Source organism: Leptinotarsa decemlineata, unplaced genomic scaffold, assembly GCF_025532065.1.
Source record: "Leptinotarsa decemlineata unplaced genomic scaffold, Ldec_3_MD MMD2_P_RNA_scaffold_6, whole genome shotgun sequence".
Taxonomy (NCBI): domain Eukaryota; kingdom Metazoa; phylum Arthropoda; class Insecta; order Coleoptera; family Chrysomelidae; genus Leptinotarsa; species Leptinotarsa decemlineata.
Window position 1 is genome coordinate 4,021,214 of NW_027412533.1, and position 24,541 is coordinate 4,045,754.

At 37.0% G+C, this 24,541-nt stretch overlaps 1 protein-coding gene across 1 annotated transcript; it reads left to right on the forward strand.

The window, feature by feature from the left end:
- The first annotated feature begins 2,832 nt into the window (after positions 1-2,832).
- On the forward strand, positions 2,833-23,245 carry LOC141480078 (15-hydroxyprostaglandin dehydrogenase [NAD(+)]-like). The gene is made up of 5 exons (XM_074169832.1): positions 2,833-3,006; positions 3,109-3,235; positions 12,870-12,976; positions 14,650-14,981; positions 23,030-23,245. The coding sequence occupies exons 1-5, from the start codon at positions 2,908-2,910 to the stop codon at positions 23,175-23,177; spliced, it is 813 nt and encodes a 270-aa protein (XP_074025933.1). The 5' UTR covers positions 2,833-2,907; the 3' UTR covers positions 23,178-23,245.
- Positions 23,246-24,541: the final 1,296 nt, after the last annotated feature.

Genomic DNA, 24,541 nt, shown 5'->3' on the forward strand with positions numbered 1-24,541 from the left:
CCAATTTGTTGAAGTTGTTCTTTGGCTTGGGCATGTCTGCTGTATGTACCGAGAAGAGGTGTGGGAGAAAAACTGCATCTTGTGGGATTCCTGCTTCCAGAAGTATCATGGTAGAGAGTTCGTGTCCTACTCTGCAACGGCATCGTCGCTTCACTATAAAATATTTGATTAGTCTCACCATTCGTTTCGAGTAGCCAACATTGCTCATTTTGGCTAGAAGTCCGTCGTGCTAAACTCTGTCAAACGACTTGAAGACGTCTAGGAATATTGCTCCGGTGTAGTTGAATACCCTCAGGACTTGTAGCTCTTTTGAATGTTCAGATCTGAAACCAAACTGTTCGACTGGTAAAATTCTCAGTTCGCTGGTTTGGTCATCTAGTCTTTTCAAGATGACTCGTTCTGCCACTCCGTTCATGGAAGGGTTTTAGATTATTGGCCTGTGGTTGCCCGGAAATAGATGATTCTTCTACGGATTCGGAATATGGATAACCCTTGCCACCTTGAACGGGTACGAGAAATTTAATCTGAGTATAGCATTAATGATATTCGTCATTGCCGCTATACCCTTTCTTGGTAGGACCTTCAGTGGCCGGTTGGGGATTGGGTCGAGGCCTGGTGCTTTCCGTGTGGCAAGGCCTCTTACGGTACATTTCACTTCCTAAGGGGATGTTGGTGCCAGGGGTTGCGTGTTGTTCCTTCGCTGCCGTCTGTTCGACTCGGTTTTCGACTTATTCTACTTCGTCCGTAAATGAAACATCATTTTCTCTTCATTATTTTTCGAAATTGTCAGCAAATGCTTCTGCTTTCTCTTGATCCGTGTTAACGATCACTTTCATCGTGTATTGGCGGGCATAGTTTTCAGCGGCCCTACCTCAGGACTTTCTGCATTCTCCATGCAGATTGGTCTTCTATGATGAGTTCTTCCAGACGGGCTGGGCTCTTCATTTTCAGTCTCGAAGTGCATGCAGCTCTAGCCGCAGGATTCTGCCGGCTCTGTGCAAATGAACCGGGGACAAAACATCTTGTATTTATATCTTTGGACACGAGGTGCGGTGGACTGGTTGTGTAAGTGCAGGTAAGTTTGGTGGTGGAAACGGAGGGTGTTAGGTTCTATAGTATAAAGTATACTATGGTGTTACTTACAGAAGTGTGGCATAAAACGTTGTGAGATGTGTGGCTGGACAAAAGTGACCTCCACTCCTGTTGAAATTTCGTGACTACTCAAAGAGCAACAAAACTAATGAAATCCAATATCACCCCAGCGAATGAAAAATCTCTCATTCAGAGTCAACAATTTTTTTTGAAAAGTGTTTCTACTGATTTGTTCTGATTTTTTTGGTACAGTTGTTCCATGCAGTAGATGTGGTAAATTCGACTGGATTATTCGATATCAGAGACAAGACTAGGACTAAACAAATATACGTTACCGTTCGAAAAACATTAGGTTTTTATTGCCAAAGTAAAAGAAGAAGAAACAGAAAAATTTGAAATTCATAACAGTACAAGCACGCTGCAGTGTCGTTTTATGTACAGGAAGGAGCAAATGTTTGTTTGTTCTTTGCCGTGTATTGTAGTTTGGGAATCTCCGGGATCTATCTGAATTGTATTTCTCAAAATAGTCCTTCTCAAATATAATATACTTGTGCCAGCGTTTTTTCCAGTCCTCGAAGAAGTTCTGATATACACTTTGGTATGTCTTCGAGATCTCTAGGTGATTCAATTTTTATCTCCTCAGTCGTCGCAAAATGCCGTTTTTTATGGGTCTCTTCAATCTTGGGAACAGGAAAAAGTCGCAAGGGGTCAAATCTGATGAATGAGGTAGCTGAGGCATGATTACGATGGCCAAAAAATCACGAACGAGCAATGACGAGTCATGTTTGACCGAACCTCCATGTGACAAGAACTTCTGATGTACTACGTTACGATAATCGAAGAAAACAGTGAGCCAAATGTTGATGTTTGATCAAACTTTTCAGTCTTGGCTCTCCTGGGGCTCTCCATTGGGACGATTGGACTTTAGTTTCGTTGTCATTACCATATACTCATGATTCGTCACCAGTTATGACCTTTTTGAGCAAACCTGGATCGCCGTTAACTTCATTCAACAAGTTCTAAGCGATGCTCATGTGACGGTTTTTTAGTCAAAATTCAGCAATCCTGGAACGAACTTCACTGCCAAACGGTTCATGCTTAAAATTCCGAAAAAATTGCATGGCATGTGCCAACCGATATACCGACATTCTCAGATACTTCTCTAACAATGATTTGACGATTCTCTATAACAATTTTTTTCGTTTTCTCAACATTTTCATCGATTGTTGATGTGCTGGAGAGTCCAGGACTAGCGTCACCTTCAGTAAATAGCTTGTACCACTTGTGAACAGTTTTCTTACTCAGAGTACAATTATTGTTTGCCACTATCTATATTTTAAGTGTTTTGGAGCATTCCATTCCATTTTTTCCAATAGCATGCCGACCACAGAAAACCTAACTTACATGCCTCTGACCAACAAACTGAACATATTGAACAGCTGAATTTGAAGCAGCGAAAATATGTTCAAGACGAGTGCACCAACATATTGTGTGATCACTTCTTTATATGTTATGAGTAACCTTCGACCTATATATCCCCAACTTTTCATGTTGCCATATGATAAACGATATATTAAACCTATATTGACTGTGATAATTTAATTGTTCAAAGAATAATAGAATCAACGAAGGTATTTTATTTTCGACTCCAACACATTCAACAGTAAATTATCATATTGTTTCAGAGTTATACACTGTTTGTCTATGATAAACCAGCTTTATTCGCTATGTAACCTTGTTTGTGAAATATTACTATTTATTCATAAATACAACTGACGGAAAGAAGAAAGGAGGAATTTCAATTTCGACTTGAAGATGGTTTTTGAAGTAACCGGTAAAATAGCCCTGATTACTGGAGGAGCATCAGGTTTGGGATTCAGATACGCCAAAGAACTGTTACAAAATGGATTGAAAGTAAGTTTTCGGATGTATGACAAATTGTGCGCTCGACTGATTATGAAACAAATGATTTTCACACGAGATATGAAAAATTCTCATTTATACTCTCTTTTCCAGGGTGTTACTCTGGCTGATATGGATGCGGTATCTGGAAAAAAAGCAGAAGAAGAATTGAGAAGCACTTTTGGCGCAGATAGAGCACTTTTTATCAAAACAGATGTAACAAAATACGTCGAATTCGAAGGTGAGGTTTTCAAGTTTTTGTTCAAATACATGTGGTGGGGATATCAAATATTAAGAAATGTATACTCATTGATACACGACATTCAAAAGGAAACTTGATGAAATATATTAGAGAACGCATCAGATTTTTAAATCTGGATTAGTTTGATGCGTAGATCTTTCGCATATGTTCCTTTCAGGGATAAACTGATAATAAATACTTTAACCTGAATATTGAATTACAGGAAAGGAAAATATCTGTCAAAATAACTACATCGAATTACAAAAAAAATCATTTTTTAATGTCTACTAGCTGGCCCGCAAACGTTGTTTTCCCACATAAATTATTTCTATCAGAACAACTTACAAATAATAATAATCCCTTAGTGATATAGTGTGTACAATATTTTTTGTTAGTCTATGTTCAGCTAACGCAAACAAACAGGATGTTTTACCACTGGCCTTGAAACTTATTAGTTTTCATTGCAAATGCCAATCTAATTCGAAATGGCACGTAATATACGACATTTTTCATTTTGTTATCAGGCGCAAAAACAAATAAAGCATGTCACGTATAATTGACTATGTGGAAACCATGAATTTTCTCTATCATCTTTTTCGTCTGGTCGAATTTTTTCGATTAAATGTATGAGAATATTTGTTGCCGTTGCCTAGCATCGCGACGTGTATGCACAATATCACGTTTTTCTAAGTTATCACCAACAATGAGGCATTCGCGATGTTTCGAATCCTAATTGCAGTACGGCAGATCTTCTTGGTCGCGCCATTGTTAATAATAATATCGTCACAATAAGATTTACATCATAGTAATTCTGGCACAAAACAAACACATAACCGGTCAACTTCACGATAATTCAAATCATAACATAGATATAACATAGACATAGACAACATTACGTAAACTGTCAGTTAGGTTTTGTTATAACTGTTGTGAATCATGCCCTAAAGAAATTAACGCCGGCCGCCACTGGTATCCATGAACCAAAAGTGACGTAGCTAAGAGAGCGCGAATGCACAATGTTTCCTGTCACTCTAGAAGCAGCGAGAATACAGGTACCGATTTCGACGGAATTTCAGCAAGGTTTTCTCGCGCATTCGATAACGATATAAAACGCTAGCCGCGAGCATATCGACACAGTCAAGCGGAAGTTACAGTGCGGTACGGGAACTGATCTGGTGAGGCGATAGACATTCAAATAATTGTTGAAGTTTTTGTTGAAGTGTTTGTTGTATTCAAAGTTATATAAAGTTGAGTTTAATTATTCAGTGTAGTGAATCATTGGTCAACCCACGGGTGAAAACGTAACATAACAAATGAGCTGTCAGTTACATTTCATCATAAGACGTCACTATTATCACTGATGTTATTTGCCTCTTTTGTTATCATTATTATTATCGATAAAACTTTATATCTCATTACTTATTATCCTATTCCCAAAGGAGACAAATTCAAAAACATAAAAATCATAGAAATTGGTTCAACCGTACTTGAGTTCTTTTTTTACTATCATCATTATTATTTTTGTAGAGTTTTTCCTTCAACTATTTAGTTTACAAACATTTCATTTCTTTTGTTACGTTATCCGTAAAAGGTACCTATTTATTGTCGCTTACCCACCTACTAATAGCTCATATCGAGATCCTAAACAACCACCCGATAGCTTCTGCCACTAACGGAAAAATTAAAAAACTTGTTGGTCCTTGACCAAGGTATTTTAATCATTTTCAGTTGTAAATTGACAATGATGCTCGAATGTGAATTCAACTTAGGGATTATCGTAAAACGCTATAAGCGGTTGTGATTCACATATTCACAGAAACGGATTCGAATTAGTGCTGATTTGGAAGGTTGAGAATTTCATTTTCTTATCTCTTCGGAGGATATTTATATCAGTTTTTTCCAACTGTATATGAAAACGTCTTCGAATTATCAGGGTTCAATGATCAGAGGTGGGTTTTCAAGTATTATTCCTTGTGTCATCACAGGACTATAATATATCTCATAATACGAGGAATCCAACAATAATTTAATTTCAGGCGTTTTTTTTATAACTAATAATACCACCCACAAAAACCCGATACTATTATACGAACAGTCATTTGGGGCACAAGGAAATGAGGAAATGTCACATAGGTTTTCATCCTTTTCCTTGGTGAAGTAACGCAATAGTGCCCTATCACAGCTGGCCCTTTGGAATCGAGGCTAAGTACCGCATAGTGGCATTAAGGACTTTCCCTTTGAGTGAAAATTGAATATATATTTTTTATACCAATACCTTAACATTTCACATTACCAATATCATGTCTTCCGGTCAAATTTCTCTTCAGAGATTTCTAACTGGAGAATAAGTTTTCCCTCTCGTTGTGCAGGAGATTGGAAGGGTACGTTTCTTTTCCCAAACACCCTGTCCAGTTATCTTTGTCGTGCGCGACCCCCCTGCGTGGTTGGCTATTATTTATTAAATACGGTTTTTCTTGCACATTGCCAAACCCTGTGTAGAAATCTGTCAGTATATCCATTTGCCAAATTTTGAGTTTTATTGGTGCATTATTGTATCATAAATAATTTATAGATTTCGATCTGCTTGCTATTACGTTATATAGGGTTAATAGTAAATCTGTTTGTATAACTCACCCCCCTCTCGCTGTCTAAAAGCTAGCTGTGAGTAAATAACCCTATCCCGTCTATATCTAATATACCCCACGTATGAACTAATGATTGAATAAGTAAGAAGGAAAAAATATTACGTGACACGTTATTAATTTTTATGTTTGTATTATAAATTCTTGTTAGGAAATTAACTTTTCATAACTCTATTATCGAGCAGTCGTCCAAAATATCCATCTGCTTGGGTTTTTCATGGTAATTCTTTTATCTCAATTTTTACTCAGCATTTTTGTATTTTTTCATCGCATGTCATTGAAATGCCATCTTCTCTCAAAAATAAAGTTTATTGCCGAAAAATCAGATGGATATTCAGAACTAAGCCATTTGGGATGTTTCGAGTAGGTACTCATTGTCAATACTTTTATGGATTCAGACAAAGAATTCGGGCACACGTGGTTGACCCTTCTCGACTATATTTATGACCTCGACCATAAAATAACAATAATAATAATAATGATAATAATAATAAGCAGGCAGGGATGGCCACTAACACCTTTGGCCTATGGTGAGTTGCGACACCACTTACCCGAGCAACTGGTGCAAAACCGGACCGGCAGCCCAGGCGCACCCGGGAAGGAAAACTCTATTCTCCCTCCGGTGCCGGCCGTGGGTCCACAGGGCTAACCACCCGGTGGACCCAACACTTGGTTCCCAATAATCAAGGAAGGGGCCCCCACAATCGACCCGCTCGGAGGGGTCAGAGGCAAGGTGGTGGGGCCCATAACGATGATTTGCCTACCGGCGACAACCCTGGCAACGATAACGGACGCTTTGAGTGGACGCATGAGCTGAGAGATAGCCTATGCATTGCTACGAGAGTAGTGAGCCCGCGCGAAGAGGTTACATGGCGAGATTGCATGCTCTGTGGTGTGAAACACACTCGGATAATCCCGCCTTTTCCGCCCAAAATCTTAGGGATTACGTATCCTATCTTCGGCGGCTTGGCTATATAGCTCCTCCCCAGCCTGCTAACGAAGTGGTAGAAGTTGCAGTTCTATCACCCGTGGCACGGCTGGAGAGGAGACTCGCACCATACCATCAATGGAGACGATAATCAGAACACGCAGGGCGCTCCACAGAATTACGCCCCTGAAGCCACAAGAACTGGCTTGTTTGGATGCGGAGGTTCATAGTGTTCTAACAGAAGAGGCTGACATCTGGCAAATCAACACCGCCGTGTATAACGTCGTCCAATCGCTTTCCGAATCGGAAGGACGAAATCCCGGCCTTGCGGTTCGGAAGATTGAACGGCGTGTACACAAGATGGAGGCTAAGATCACGTCGGCGAGACAACACGCGTCTCGTATCCAATGTGTGATGGACTACAGGGTGGCCAATAGGCCTTTCACGCCCGCAGTGCGGCGAATAGCCGCCAATTTACGACGTATCCATCACACTCCAAGCCGAGGCGTGCTGTTGACCACCAAACAGCATTGCCTTGATAGGATACGAATGCTAGTGGCTGCTAAGAAGTCACTAGTGAGGCGAGCGAGAAGTATCGCGGAAAATCTTAGGTTCCGCGAGAAACCTTCTTGCTTATTCCAAGAGCCTCCACGTATTGTGGATAATCCACCGACTGCTGATCAGGTGGAATCCTTCTGGAAAGATATCTATGAACACCCGCAGCCACTCAACTTAGACACTCCAGCCCTAGCGCAGTTCGAAGCTTTCAACAGAGAGCTTCGACAGCCTGAGCTCAATGAACTGCTCAACCCGATAACCCCGGATGACGTTCGAAGAGCCCTTGTTGGTTCCAAGAACTTTGCTGCTCCAGGCCCAGATGGGCTGAACACTTATTGGTGGAAAAAACTACCAAGTACCCACCGCCATCTGGCCAGAGTTTTCAACTCATGACTGGACGGAGAGCAGCTGATTCCGGATTGGTTTGTCGAGGGGCGGACCGTTCTCATCCCCAAAAGCGGAGATTTGTCGATTCCTAAGAATTACAGACCGATAACATGCTTGAATTCGTGTTACAAGTTGTTTACAAGCATCTTATACACACGAATACGCACCGCAGTTGACCGAGTGTTCGAGAGCAGAGAGGGTCGAAGAGAGGAGTCGCTGGATGTAAAGAGAACCTGCTCATCGATAGATGTGTAACGCAGGACTCGATACAATATAAGCGTAACCTCTCTGTGGCCTGGATCGATTACCGTAAGGCATTTGATACAATTTCGCATGAGCTCATCTTGCTTTTGCTCACATGCCTTGCGGTACTCGATATAATAGTGAGATGCATTGAACAACTGATACCACTTTCGCGAACTCGCTTCACCATAACATCTGGTCAAGCAACAGTCCAAACAGGGTGGGTCACTTTCAGAAGGGGTGTATTTCAGGGTGATTCCCTCAGTCCCCTTCTATTATGGCATCTCACTATTGCCATTATCCGTTGCGCTCAGAAATACTCGAGGGTATAACTGTGGCACCCTCGGAAACCGGATGCACAAGGTCACCCATCTGTTTTATATGGATGATCTTAAACTTTATGCCTCTGGGGAGAAGGATCTCCATCAGTCCTTGAGGGTGGTGGGAGAGTACACGCATGCTATCGGTATGAAATTCGGGATAGATAAATGTGCAGATGGAAGCATCCTACACCATCTGGATGCCGGAGAGACGTATACTTACCTCGGGGTGGAACAACGCCACTCACAAGCGGTAACTGCAGTGAAAAACTCTCTCCGCGGCAAGTATCAGCACAAACTTCGACAGATCTGGTCATCGGAACTGTCGGGGAAGAACAAAGTAGCTGCAACAAATATGCTTGCCGTTCCAATCTTACTCTACTCGTTTGGAGTAGTGAAGTGGACTCGGGAGGAGCTGTATCAACTCGACGTAAGAACCCGAAAAGTGATGCATCTCTATAGGAGTTTGCATCCCAAATCGTCCGTTCCACGGTTGTACTTCCCCCGGCAACAGGGAGGTCGTGGACTTTTGAGTTTGGAGTATCTACATGACAGAATGGTACTGGATACAGCCTGTAAAGTCGTCAGGAGTTCGGATCCTCTTATCTGCATGGTCTGTGATCATGAGAGAGCAGGAATTGGAGCATTTCTCCTTAGGGCAGCTGCTCGAGCAGCTGATGAACTCGGTATAGTTTTCGACTCTGAATGAGGTGACTACAACTCTGTCACCAAGTTGGAACCCGTTCAGCAAAAAGCTCAGATAAAAGCCCCAGAGATCACCTTACTTCTGCGAAGACACAGGGATAAGCCAATGCATGGGGTCTTCTTCAATAACATTGAAAACCTTAGCTTATCAAAGCGCCTGAGGTTCGCTTTTCTCAGGTCGAGTGGGCTGAAGTCGGAAACTGAGGGGTTCATCATGGCTTGCCAGGATGGTGTCTTCAACACCTTAGTCTACCGCAGTCGCGTGATGGGTGTAGAGGTTCCTGACACAAGGTGCAGGGCCTGCCGCGAGCAAGCAGGGAAGTGCCGAATTTATTGGAACTATTCGCTCCCCACCCTCATCATGCAAGCTAATAAGCCTGTAGTCCTTCTCGACCACCAGACCAAAACGATATTTGTCGTGGAGTTTTCAGCTCCTGGCGAGACGAATATCGTCAGAAAAGAGGAGGAAAAACGGATAAAATATCGAGATTTTCTCTTCGAACTCCGCAGACTCTATCCAGATCACTCTGTCAAGATGGTTGTTCTGATTATTGGAGTCCTTGGTGGAATGATGTCCTTTCTACTCTCGAATCTTAAAATCATACCGGCTTGCCGCACCAAGGCAGAAATCTCAGCCGCACAGATGCAGAAGGCTGTCATTCTTGGCTCACTGCGCTTGCTCAGGGCACATGATTCTCGGACCCAATGATCACTTACCCCACGGTGTGGTTGATAATGCTGGCGCGCCCTCCTGACTGTATCAGGGCTTCGGGGGATAAAAAAAAATAATAATGATATTATCAAGGGGAGTGGTCATTGGTTGATAATGCTGGCGCGCCCTCCCGAATGTATCGGGGCTTCGGGGGATAGGGCCTGACCAGCGCACACTACGGGAAATAATAATATTTATTCACCTAATATGGATAAAAGGTATACATAATTCTCAAATATGAAAAGGAGTAAATAAACAACGGCATCACAGAAGGAGCATCGCTGAAGGGGTATTCCTTGTACGTGATATAGCCATATCAGTAAATATAAAAATAAAAACTAGTAAATAGGCATGAGATAAATTGAAATTCATCATAAGAAGTAATATAAAATTGATGTTTAAAAATTATTAAAAAAAGGCTGAATTATAAAATAGTGCTTACGATCAGGTTAATGTTTACAGTAGTTCAGCGACAATGGTTATTGACGGTTTAACGTAAAATATAATACTGTGTATGTGATAAAATGACCAATAAAATATGAAATAGTACAGAATGATAAGAACAAAAGCTTAAGTGAAGTTAATATGTTACATGGAAGGTTCTGAAAATAGTCGCTATGTTATTGAAATTAGCTTTTCTGGTGTGTTTTTTTTTCTGGGGGGGAATTTATAGGGGGGCAATTTTGTTCATACATTTTTTAAAATTTATTTTGATTAACCAGTTTATGGAAAAATGATCTTTTGGTGATCAATATCCATTTTATATATTTTTTCTTGAAACTTTTATTATTATGATTATCTTTGATTACATCGGGTATTATCTGATAAATTCGTGATCCAAAATAACATGCATTTCTCTGTTTCTTGTGTGGTAGGTGTGTTCAGCTAGGGTTATCTGAATATTTCCTGTTTGAATATTATTTAGAATACTCATACAGAATAATTGCCTCATGTCAGAGACCTGTGTGTCTCTGAAAACACTGTCACTTGAGTATGTTCGGCCTTTGTGAGGTATTATTTTTAAAACCCACTTCTGAATTGTATCAAGATTCACCAAATGTCAATATTTAACTCCTCCCCATCCAATTTTATTATTTCAAGTGTTTTATGTCTAGGAATTTTCTGAGTTATTGGAATTTAGAAAGTGTACCTCTCATTTTTCTTACTGTTTCCTTTATGTGTAAGTCCCAACGAAGGTGTCTATCAATTGTTACCCCTAGATATCTAATTGAGTTATATAGTAATTATTGTTGATATTGAGTTGTTCAATATAAGGCAATATATTGGACTATGACGTGAATGGTAAATAATTCGTTTTATCAAAATTGATTGTGAGTTTGTTCTGTAGAAACCAACTTTCGATTGTTAGAAAATCTTCTTCTGCACATAACTTGAGTTGTCCCCAAAGCTCAATACCTTACCTCTTGTATCAAGAAGGAGCAGTTCATTCGAGTAAATTGTGAAAAGAACGGGGCCTAGCACTGTTTCTTGAGGTATCCCAAAGCTCACAGCTTCCGGATTACTCATTGTATCACCTATCCGAGCGATTTTCTTCTTGCCCTGGGATTTTTGTGATTTTAATTCCATGATCACGTCATGTACTTCATTTGTATCAGTTTCATAAAGATACAATGAATTTTGTAACCTTTGTTTTGAAATATTGTAGTTTTTTGGTTCAATAACCCTGTTCACATATATTTCTCCAAGTGATGCATAGTATTTGTTGAATGAGTTACATATATCAGTTACATCATTAGTTACTGTTCCATTTTGACTCTAATTTTTGGGATTTGTGTTTGAGGTTTTGATTTATTGCATATTGTCAGTGATGATAATTTGAAATTGACTTCGAACATTTTTTCTTAGCCGATAAATCCATTCTGTTCTGAGGTTTCGGCCGGGAACTAATCCTAATTATGATTCTCCTCGCCACGAGGTTACACTGTTATTTTCTGTTTGTTCATTTGTTGATGTTGTTAATAAATTCTATTATTTGTAAAAGCTGCGTCCGTCTGATTAATACTTCACCTATCACCTGTCCTGACATTTTCATTTATGAAATATCATATTTCAATACTCATCATCCTATCCCCGAAGAAAACAAATCCAAAAACACCAAAATCATAAAAACTGGTACAACCGTTCTCGAGTTCTTTTATTATTATTATTAATATTTTCCCTTTTTTTACATTTCCTCACCTTTTAAACCTTCCTGGACTTCCACAAATAATTGAAAATAAAAATTAGCCAAATCGGTCCAGTCGTTTGAGTTTTAGCAAGACCCACGAACAGCAATTTATTTTTATATATTAAATTTGTACTCCAAACATTCATTATGGAATTGAAACAGGTATTACTCATATGAACGCAACACAACATTATATATAGAAAGAATGTGGATATAACATTTCACTTACAGAAAACTCCATCAACCTAGATGGTGTAGTTCTCGAATTTTCGGGTTGAAATTACCTATTTGAAGACGAAAACACACATTTCTCGCATAAGATTACCACTTTATTCCACAGAAAGCTACAATTTCGCTTTTGTCACGATTACAGTTGTTACATACATTTGGGAAAATAGGTTTTGCCTTTTACATGAAATAACTTCCTTCATGAAATTAAACGAAATAACATTTTTCTATTCAGTTTGAACTCCAAACATTCGTTATAGAACATCATTTATAGGAACGCTACAAAAAAAAGAGTGTTGATGTAAAATTTCATGATGAATTTTGTTGTTTAATTTCACTTACTGAAATTTAGACTTGAAAACACTTGTCTTCAGTTCCTCATAAGCATAAGCTTCTTTTTTTTTCACATGATTACTACTTTGTCACAGAAAGAGACAATTGATTGATTGATTGATATACATTATGGATCTATTTATATTTTTTGAAAATATATAAAAATAATGAAAAAAAATGAATAATTCCCAAAATGTATTTGAATTTGAAAGTATTGCATGAAATTCGATACTTTCCAGAATAATGTCATGAACATTCATTTGAGAAAGTTTCAGCATTGTTATATAACGTCGAATTATATTTTTCTATGGAAAGGTAGAAATATTAAAAATAACATTGAAAATGTTGTATTTGTTTCGCAGTATTCTCATCAATATATTTTTTTCACAGAAGCATTCCAGTCAACAATAAAGAAATTCAAAAATGTGGACATACTCATCAACAACGCGGGGATAATGAACGACTCGATTTGGGAAAAGGAAGTGGCTATCAATATGGTAATTGTATATTAAAGAGCTAGAAATACAACATTCTTCATGAAATTATTATGTAATTATTTTTTGATTCGCATTATTTTCATTATCAGCAGACATATTGTAAATATGTCCACACTTTGTCATTCGCACTTGATATGAGCTAAGTTCATCAACCTCCTACACGGAGTGTTATCTGACTTGAGCTACCCACATCTCTGAAATGTTGAATACGAACCTGAATTTTTTGTTGCAGTTTTTGGATCTTGAACGTTCATTTAGTTATAAAAAAATTTGATTATTTTTTATGTCAATGGATTGTTTGGTGATACTTCATTTCAATTTGGTTATTCATTGTGTTTTTCATTACGATCCTCTGCAAATGATTATTCAAATGATAGTGTCCTGTGAGAAGGCCTGTTAGACCTCATAGTTCATCCCTACTATAGTCCAACAACTGTCTAGTATCAAGTTGCGAAGGGTTAGCCAATTCTGGAAGGTTTTGCCAGTAGTCCATGAAAATTCTTTCCATTGAGGTGTTGAATGTTTGTTTGGTTTATTTGAAGGTATTTTTCATCCATCTGTGAACCAACAATTATTTGCTCTCAATAACTACTTCATAAGGCAGTTCGTAATTGATAGTTAGAGGCATAAAATCAGAGGTCATTTCCAGAATGCTGTGACTTTCAGTGTCAACCAGTAGTCTGTTGTACTCTGCGTTAAATTGATTTGTGCAGTTGGCAATGTGCACAAGTCTATATGCAGTCCGTCTAGCTCTCTCTCTTCAGAAAAATTTGGAAAGGAGGTAGATCTAGAAGAATCTCCATGGCCGCTGACGGTGTGGTACTGTTGGCACTACTGATGACCAGGCAAGCCTGTTTCTGAAAGCCAGAGAGCTTCGCCTGAGCCGTTTCCTTCAAAGCCTTCGGCCACCAGGCAGTTGATCCATAAGTGATCATTAGTCTGACAATTATGACGTGAATCCAATGGATTCGTTTGGAACCCAAACCCCAAGTTTTACCACAAATCCTTCGACATGTCCTTAAGAGCAAAACTTTTTCCAACTAAGCGTTCCAGGTGAATTTTTCATCAAGGACAGTGCCAAGATATTTCACCTCCGTTCCAAGTGGAATAACCTCACCATTGAGGAAAAGTGGCGTTGAATCGTTCAAATGTCTCCTCCTTGACAGACATCTGCTCCCTTAGGCACCAACGTCCATCGTGTTTTGGAGAATATTACAAGCAACCCTTCCCGACGTGGTCCTTGCCAAGATGACAAGGTCATCTGCATATGCTTGCAGATCTACTTTTCTTTTACCGAGGGCATCAAGCAGACTATCCATCAGGAGCGACCACAGAAGGGAATATGATACCTCACTTCGAGGACAGCCTCTGTCACCCTGAATCTAATGGCCTTACCATGAAGAGTCGTAGTTCCAGTTCTGTTTACCGGCATGGCATAGATCCAGCCAGTTTTTGCCGATTCTATGCCTTTCATAGCCAGGGATGATCCTATAGATCCAGGTAGTGCATTCTCAAATGCTCCTTCAATATCGAGAAATATAGCAATCGCAATCTCCTTGTTGTCAAGAGATTGGAAAATTTTCTCTACAAAGTTGTTCAATGCTGAATCTGCTTTTAGTTTTCCTTTTCTCTTAAAAAACAAATACGTCATTCAATGAACTATCTTTTTGCAGAATGGCCTCATCAACGGAATGCTTCTGGGTCTTGAAAAGTATCTGAAGAACTCCAAACAGGGATCTGAAGCTGTCATCGTTAATATATCATCCGTTGTAGGCCTAAACGCACATGGATACATGCCAGTCTACTGCGGAACAAAAGCAGCGGTGGTTACCATGACCCAGGCATGGGCTTGGCCGACCCATTCCAAAAGAACCGGCGTAAGAGTAGTTGCTCTATGTCCAGGACCTAGCGCAACACCACTGATGGATATGGAGGGTAAATTATGGTCACCGGAATATCTGGATACCATTGCAGGTGGTGATTCAGGTGGAATTCCTTTGCAAGGGTAATCATTGTTTATTGAATATTTTATCACTATATATATAATCAAGAAAGGTTAATGTAGTCAAGCTGCTGAAAAAGAATTCCATGAAAATTAAAAGATAAATAGATAAGTACTATTATGATCATTCCCACCTTGATTTCAATTTGAGAGCCACCGGTAGACAGCTGTTTCAGCCTATCGGGCACCGTCAGTACCGAACAGGCGGTCCTCGATTGAAGACAGTATGTGAACAACCAAAAAAAGTATTAATAAAAATAACTGCATAAACGCATATGTATCGTAGAGTTTTTCGACAGTTTTTTTTTAATTTTCAGATACCTATTCAAATTTTTTCCATTGCTCTGAGCGTTTTCTACAATGAACTTCGAATAAAAAAACCTTTCATGATTATTTGAAACATATCCACATCAAAAATATATTATGAGTGTTTCAATAAGCAGAAAAAGAAATGATAGCAATAATAACATCCGAAACGAACACTATAATTGTAATGAAAATTGAAATTAAGTAATTTATAAAGGTACCCAAAAAAATTATTGGCGCAATGAATGTTCGAACTGGAGTCCTTCCATATCGAGACATTTTTAAACTCGGTTTTTCATATTATTTATTGCCCTTAATACACTTATTTCCTGCATTGTTGCGAAATCATTCAAAATCTTCAATCTCGAGTCTTCCACATTTTCTATCTCTCTGCCAGCGTAAATCCTATTTTTCAATGTCCCCCATAAAATGTAGTCCAAAATAGTAAGATCTGGTGATCTTGCAGATCATCTTATTTTCCCATTATTTGTCTCGAAATGAAAAAACTCCAATTCGAACATTTATTGCACAATAAATTTTTTTGTATATATAAATTACTAACTTCATTTCAATTTTCATTATAATTATAGTGTTCGTTTCGGATGTTATTATTGCTACCATTTTTTTTCTGCTCATCAAAATAATATAACATATTTTTGTTGTAGATATGTTTCAGATAATCATAAAAGGTTTTCTTATTCGAAGTTTCTTTGTAGAAAACGCTCAGAGCAATGGAAAAAATATGAATAGGTACCTAAAAATGAAAAAAAAACTCTCGAGAAACTCTACGGTACATAGGGAGACGTGAAAGTTGCTATTGTGTTTCAATTCAACTCAGTCAATCAATTTCCAGGGCCGTAAGTAATTTAAAAGGGAATAATTCACACAATTTTGATCGAATAATACCGAAAAGTCCCGAAATTTGAAATTTAATTTAATTTCTCAGTATGAAGTGAACGTCTACGATCCAAAAACTACGACAAAAAATACAGGTCCGTATTTAAAAATTCAAAGATGGGGGTGGCCCAAGTCAGATGACACCCTGTATAAAAGATTCATGGATATATTCTAAGAGTCCAAATCAAGTGCCAACATCAAAATTTGGATTTTCAATATGTCTGCGAATAAAGAAGATATAGGCAAAAAAATATTATATATATATATATATATATATATATATATATATATATATATATATATATAAAGTCAATTCCCTTGTCTTAATGGATGAGGTTACAAATAATGAGTACTGCGGTTGATGCTTGTGATAACTGAAAATATATTTACACTATATACAGGTATTCAAAAAGGTTTCAATAATTATAATATAAGATTGTACATAGGTTTACCTGAATCAACAACAAGTACAGCTTGGGATTATTATAATTATTGGTTCAACTTTCTGAAAACAATTAGCGACAAGCGCCATGAATCAAAGAACGTGTTTACTCCAATATCAAACAGCTACGACTGATGGTGACGGCCGCGCGCTTCGAACTTGGTATTTTGGTATGAGTGTCGTGCGGGCGACCTATGGCTTGTCGCGCTATAGTTTGGACACCGTCACAAACTTACATCCCCCCTTCCCCCCCCCGGCATATGTTACAGGAGTCAGGAGTCTGGAAATAGGGAATTATTTTACTCGCATGGTAAATGTTTGACTCTGGTGTTTTAAATCCCGAGTCAATAACATACATTAAATCAGAAATTTTTTGTTTTATCTTAAAAGGACCCACCCTGATCGGATCCAGCTTTTTTCTATTTAAACGATTTCCGTTCTGAATATAAACAAGATCACCGACTTCGTATGTTATTTTACGTTTATTTTTATCATAATAAACTTTATTTTGATTATGAATTTTTTCTGCATTCAAAAATGCTATCTTTCTGTTTTTTTCTAGATTTTCTAGGTTATTTTCGTTGAGTTCCGAAGGGAAAAATGATTTATCGATTCCGTTCAAAAGATAATTCGGTGTAAATTTTGTTGTGCTATGTATTGTGTTATTGTAGTTTTCTACACACTGTTCCGCTATGACTGACCACGGCCTATCTTTATTTTCAAAAATTTTACACCTAATCGAATTAACTAGTGTTTGATTTGTCCGTTCATTTTGTCCGTTTGAAAAGGGGCAATCTACCGCGGTGAAAATGTTTGTTATGTTTTCTGCTTTTAGAACATTTTTAAATTCTTTTGAGTTTATACCAGCATATTGATCAGTCAGAAGTAATTTTATTTTTCCCTTTTTTTGAACTTTTTTTATCAGGTTAATGAAATCTTTTCCCGTCTGTGTTTTTGAGGTCACTACAAAAGCGTACTTCGTGAAATGGTCTACAACTAAATGTAAGTATTTTTTTGGTGACTTATTTCCACTGAACCCTCCTATTGTATCCACTGATATTATTTGAAAGGGTTGCGACGCTGGACCTAATTGAGAAAGGGGTTGAATAAAATTACCGAATCTTGATTTATTTCTTACACATGTGTCGCATGCTCGACAAATAAGCTTTATATGCTTATGCATGTTTTTAAAATAGTATTTGGGAGTTAAAGTTAGAGTTAGCTGCTTTACTCCAATATGACTTTCATTGTGAACCTTCTTTATCATTTGAATACCTAAGTTTTCCGATACCCATATTTTTTCTTCATTATTAAGGATTTTATAACAAATGTTATTTTTTTTTTACTATTTTATCTTTCAATTGTTTTTGATCATTTCTCAATTCCTCCAGCTATTTTTATAGCTGTTTCACTGCTTGTATTTTCATCTAGTACTGGGTTTCGAGAAAAGCTATCTGCTTCTGTATTATTTTCGCCTGGGTTATACTTGATTTCAAAATCAAAATTTGAAATGTAGTTTAATAAAGCTAATAGTTCAGTATCTTTACTCTTCAAGCGGTTCAAGCGGTTTGTGGTCTGTAAAAATCGTGAAATTATTTCCTATAAGTTTATATTGCCAATATAGAATACACTCTTTTATCGCCAGGACTTCCAAGAAAATAGCGCGTTTACTTTCTTGTGATTTTGTTAATTTTTTTGAGAAGAAAAAAACGGGTTTTATAGAGTTGTCTTTTTGAAGTTGTTTTAAAATTGCCGCTACTCCTTTTTTTGATGCATCTGTGAAAATGTATATAGGAAGTTTTGGGTCAAAGATTGCCAATATCGGATCAGAACTGAGATAGTTTTTTATTTTTTTAAAGCTATCTTCACATTCTTGTGTCCATTCAAATTTTACATTTTTCCTGAGTAATTTATATAGTGGTTCTAACTCAATCGAAGCTTTTGGTATATATTCCAAGTAAAAATTCATTTTGCCCAAAAGCTGCCTAACATTTTTTTGATTTCGCGGTGTAGGGAAATTTTTGATTGCGATTAAGTTATCATTTACGGGTTTTACCTCATTTTCTTTGATTTCATGACCTAAATAGATAACTGAATTTTTTGCAAATGTGCATTTTTTCTTGTTTAACTTAAACCCCGCTTTTTCTAAGACTATGAGAACTTCGTTGATGTGGCGTAAATGATTTGAATGATTTTTTGAAAAAATCAAAATATCATCGATGTAATTTATCGCGAAAGTCTCAAGATTATTTTTTGCTAATACGTCACTCAGAATTCTCTGAAATATTGCTGGAGATGATTTTAAGCCAAAAGGTAAGCACTTCCATTGCCAATGCCCGTTTTGAGTAATAAACGCGGTTTTATATCTATCTTTTTCTCTGATCGAGATTGACCAGAAAGCCGAGTTGATATCTAATTTAGAAAAAAATTTGCAATCCCGTACTCGAATTAATAAATCATCAATAATTGGGAATGGATGGCATTCCGGTATGACTATCTTATTTAGTTCGCTATAGTCTACGCATAACCGTGACTTTCTCCCTTCTTCCTTCTTTGAAACAAGAGTTACCGGAGATGCAAAAGGACTAGTAGAGCGTTCAATTAAACCTACCTTCAATAACGATTTTATTTGTGAATTTATTTCTTCGTTATCCGCTATAGAGCATTTGTACGGTTTACGCGCAATATATTTATTTTCGGTAAGTTTTACTGACGCCTCGTAGCCTTTTGTTTTGCCTACTTCGAATTTATCTTCTGTAAACAATACTTTGTGGTTATTCAACACATCTTCCAAAGAGCTCTCACAGTTTACAACCGTGTTTGTTGAAATAGACTCTGTTTTCATATTCTTATTTAAACATTTCTTTGTGTCATTTTGAAAAATTTTCAAGTTTTCATCCTGACAAAGTTTAAATTCTTTAATTGCATCTAAACCTAACAAAATGTCATCTTGAAAAGAAATACTTTTCACAATATAAAAACATATTGTATTCGTAATATTGAAAATCTTTGTTTTTAGATTTATTGAGCCTAAAGTATTCGTAGTGCCTGCGAATGAGATTAGTCTATTTTCCCCACTTATTTTTTTGTTTAATTTTAATTTCACAACTGTATCAAAATTTATTATTGATACATTTGCTCCCGAGTCATATACCGCAACGACTGGGATATCCTCGATACATATTCTTAATCTGATAAGTGGGGCCGCGATTCGTTTTTTGATTCTTCAGAAAACGATACACTCTCTTCTATATTCGTGTTATTTATTATTTTTATTCTCTCATTTTTTGTATTCTCAGCGAGTTTTAACCTGCAAATTCCTTCAGAGTGATACCTGTTAGGAAATCTTTTTTTTGTGCAATAGGGGCATGGTTTTTTCTCTGATTAAATTTCCTGTGGAATTTTTGTTTTAATTTTTGTTTCTTTTTCTATAAGACCTTCTAACTGATTTATGAGTGACATTAAATTATCAATTGTATTTAAGTCTTTTCTATTTATATGAAATTGAATTTTCACTGGTAAACCCAAAACAATTAAATTTATTTGAGTATTTTCTGATATTTTTGAGTCTGTATCTAAAAGCAGATTTCTTTTTTTTAGCGCATACTCTAAAAGTGACCCATTTAAATAACGAAATTCATATGCATACTTTATTTCGGGCCACCCTATAACCGCAAAAGTATCTATAAAAGAATTTTTCCAATACTCCCATGGTCAACAAAATGGCTGTTGTTGATTTATAAGTCAATTCCCTTGTCTTAATGGATGAGGTTACAAATAATGAGTACTGCGGTTGATGCTTGTGATAACTGAAAATATATTTACACTATATACAGGTATTCAAAAAGGTTTCAATAATTATAATATAAGATTGTACATAGGTTTACCTGAATCAACAACAAGTACAGCTTGGGATTATTATAATTATTGGTTCAACTTTCTAAAAACAATTAGCGACAAGCGCCATGAATCAAAGAACGTGTTTACTCCAATATCAAACAGCTACGACTGATGGTGACGGCCGCGCGCTTCGAACTTGGTATTTTGGTATGAGTGTCGTGCGGGCGACCTATGGCTATGGCGCGCTATAGTTTGGACACCGTCACAAACTTACATATATATATATATATATATATATATATATATATATATATATATATATATATATATATATATATATATACAAATATGAAAGTTATTGAGTGTCTTGATATAGAAACAGAAGTTAATATCGGACATAGCACTCAAGAAAGTGGCAAACCATAGGTTTGCCACTTTCTTGAGTGCTATGTCCGATATTAACTTCTGTTTCTATATCAAGACACTCAATAACTTTCATATTTGTATAATTTCCTGGACCCGGATGTCACGCAGGTAGCTATAGCTGCCTCCGTGGTGATTTTGATAGTTTTCTTGTGAACACGAGATCTATCAACTGAAACCACAAATGTGCGGTTGGCTCCTGTTGGTGGCTCCGTGCATTTGTATTTCTATCTTTTGGTAACCAAGTGTTGCCCATCCTTACACTTGGCTGCACCATACTGATGATGGGCCAAAAGCCCGAAACACGTGTCTATGGTTTGCCACTTTCTTGAGTGCTATGTCCGATATTAACTTCTGTTTATATATATATATATATATATATATATATATATATATATATATATATATATATATATTTGATTTGAAAGGGTTATAAGGAGTGATTAATTTTTGGAAAATTATATATATATATATATATATATATATATATATATATATATATATATATATATATAATATGGTAACCTCATATTTATGTCGCATTTTTTTCAATTCTTGACACCTATTAAAATTGTACTGTTTCCTATTCTGTTGCTGTAGTGTAATTATGTGTTCCTGTAATCTTTCTAATCTTCTATGAGTTTGTAATATCCCTGAAGCTTGTATTGTCAATACCTATTTGGATGATTGATTGTAAGGATACGATGTTCCGAGAATATCCAAGAAAGGTTATTGTGCTTTGCCTGTGATTTGATATCAGGTCGTTTCCATTGATAAATCTGTCCTGTAGCCATATTGGTCTCTGGAGTATGTCCTTATAATACCTAATAAATAGTTTTTCCAAAGGCCCAATTAGAAACGAAATGAAAGTGATAAAGTGATCTAGGCCTTCATTTTCCGGGACAAACTCGAGGACTTCAATTCAATTTTTTGTATGTCCATTATCAAAGAAACAGTTCTCGCCCAAGTGTTATGAGAGTCATCTGGCGTTTGAGTATTGAAACACAATGGGAAAACTGAGTGCCAATTTGACAATATTTTTGAATGTTGATCGAATGTTGGGAAGTACAGAATAGTTATTTCTGTACCAATTACAGTTATTGGTTATACTGAAATTGAATGTATAACTTGAATATTGTTACCTGAACACAGAACAATTGAATTTCCATGTATGTGAAGTTATGTCAAAAATGTTATCTCATTATGATAGAAAATCAGAATTATTATTATTGAGCTGAATTTTATGTAGAGCGAAAAGGCATATATTTCACTGAGGTGGTTGATATCTCACCTTCTATTGAGGCAATCATTTGATTATAAGATAAAAGTCATTTTCAGGAATAATCTTACAGATTCTTTTCTTTCGATTGTCGTACATTTTATGACCTCCTCCATAAATATGATTGCTGAGAACACATCTCTCAGGGTGTAGTCTACTATTACTTATGAGAAAAAATCCTATCTTTAAGTAGCCTTGAAGATTGACCACTTCTACAATCAACACAAGAAATTGAATAAACTACTTTCGACTGTAGGTTGATTGGAGTTCCATTTTTAAGCTTATAAAAAAGTTTGTTGATAGTTAATATAGTTTTAAAAGCTATTTTTACATTGATATCTCTGAATATTCTGCACAGCTCAGGTGTCACCCACCTCTAAGAAGAGAATAATATAGGATCGGGAAGTGGATAAGTCAGATTTGCATTATTATTGGACTGAACAGGAATTTGATCCACCTGATTATTATGATTATTATTGTTAAGTTGAACGTCAACGGTAGACGTGCTAAATAAGATCTCTTCAACAGAGGAGCTGGGTAAGAATTATTCATTAATAATTCCAGAAAATTTGTTCGAATTCTACGCATTGCTTCCTCCATGAGTTTCTGTCAGATTTTCTTTGGGATTTGTCACATTCAGTTAGGAATGTTCATACTGATATTCTTACACTTTCGACTATTTTTCTTTATTTTTTATATTTTATATATTTTTATATATTCATAAGCAGAAATGATAGTTTTCTGTAATCGGTAAAGCCAGCTCTGTGTCTATGGAATGATTGCTTTATAGACTTCCTAGTTTTTTTTAATGTCTGACTTTTTTTAAAATGTACTGGTTCTGTACAAAACGATTTGTTGTTTCAGGTTAGATGTCGTTGCACAGGAATTGGTCAGGATAATAAAATTTGCTGAAAATGGCACCATTTGGGTTGTTGAAAGAGATCTTCCAGCTTATGAGTTCATCACGCCCGAACGTGAAACTTTCCGTAATAATGTTTTAACAGAAAAATGATTTCTAGTTTTATAATTATTTTGAAAGGAAATATATGGCCATTCCAATAAATACATTTTCAAAATGAACATGTTTCTTGTTCAACTGGTGACCTATTTATTTTGTAGAAATTCATATTGAATATGAGATGAAGAAAATAACTTTTGAAAATAACTATATACAGAGCAAAAATAATAAAAAAAGAAAATGAGCAAGAATTGCTATATGTTTATGATATCGAAACCAACCTCCAATCGTCTCAATGGAAAAGCCCAGGAGAGCCAAGACCAAAAAAAGCACGCCAAGTTTGATCAAATGTCTAAGATTTACTCACTGTTTTCTTCGATTACCATAACGTAGTGCACCAGAAGTTATTTCCATTGGTCGCACGACCAATAAGGAGTATTTTCTTGAAGTTATGCGCCGCTTGCAAGAAGCTATACGAAGAAAACGTCCAGTATTCTATAGAAACAATGCATGGCTTTTGCATATTACGATAAGTCAAGGTCAAGTTATTGAAAGTTTCTGGCTGATAAAAGAAGTAACCTCCTTCTTGCAAAACTTAGATATGAAGGGAGCCAGAAAGCATGAACTAGAGTAATATGCTGGTCGTGGCTTTAAAAAGACATTATGAAATAAAATATTCATATGCGCTCAATACAGAATCACAAGGAAATGGAAAACTAATATATGATCTGACACAAAACGTGTCTGCTTTTCGTCACAAGAATATTGAGGTGCGTATTCATCAAAAAAGCGAGCAAGAGCGAACAAGAGCGAAGAAGAGTGAACGAGCATCCTGCATCAATAATCAATAATGAGCGAACACGAGCAAACAAACACGAATGCTCGCTCATGTCGCTCGTGCTCGCTTTTTTGATGAATAGGCAACTTAAAGGTGCGTATTCACCAAAAAAGCGAGCACGAGCGAGCACAAGCGAGCACAAGCGGGCATTAGCGAGAATTCGTGTATGTTTGCTCGTGTTCGCTAATGTTCGCTCGTGTTTGCTCGACATATTGATGTCTAGTCCACACCAGAGCGAATATCTTCAAGTTCGTAGTCGTAGTTGATCCATTTACTTTGTGCGAGCAGTGCGTGCGCGGTAAATATGTCAGAAGGTGCGTCACTCTTGTTCGCTCTTGTTCGCTCGTGCTCGCTTTTTTATGAATACGCACCTTAATATTCTACTTTGATCATTAGCAACCCACTTAAAGTCCCACTCAACAACTAAAATGAAACTGAATTCACGCTTTCCGCACTATATCTTCCCAGAATGGAGTTCACGGAATTAAAATCTAAAAGGTGCGTATTCACCAAAAAAGCGAGCACGAGCGAGCATTCGTGTATGTTTGCTCGTGTTCGCTCATGTTCGCTCGTGCTCGCT

Excerpts from the sequence above, each read along its gene's own strand:
- LOC141480078 (XM_074169832.1), top strand. The coding sequence starts at position 2,908 with ATGGTTTTTGAAGTAACCGGTAAAATAGCCCTGATTACTGGAGGAGCA. Across the intron at positions 3,007-3,108 it reads TGTTACAAAATGGATTGAAA|GGTGTTACTCTGGCTGATAT; the intron begins GTAAGTTTTCGG and ends TCTCTTTTCCAG. Across the intron at positions 12,977-14,649 it reads AGGAAGTGGCTATCAATATG|AATGGCCTCATCAACGGAAT; the intron begins GTAATTGTATAT and ends ATCTTTTTGCAG.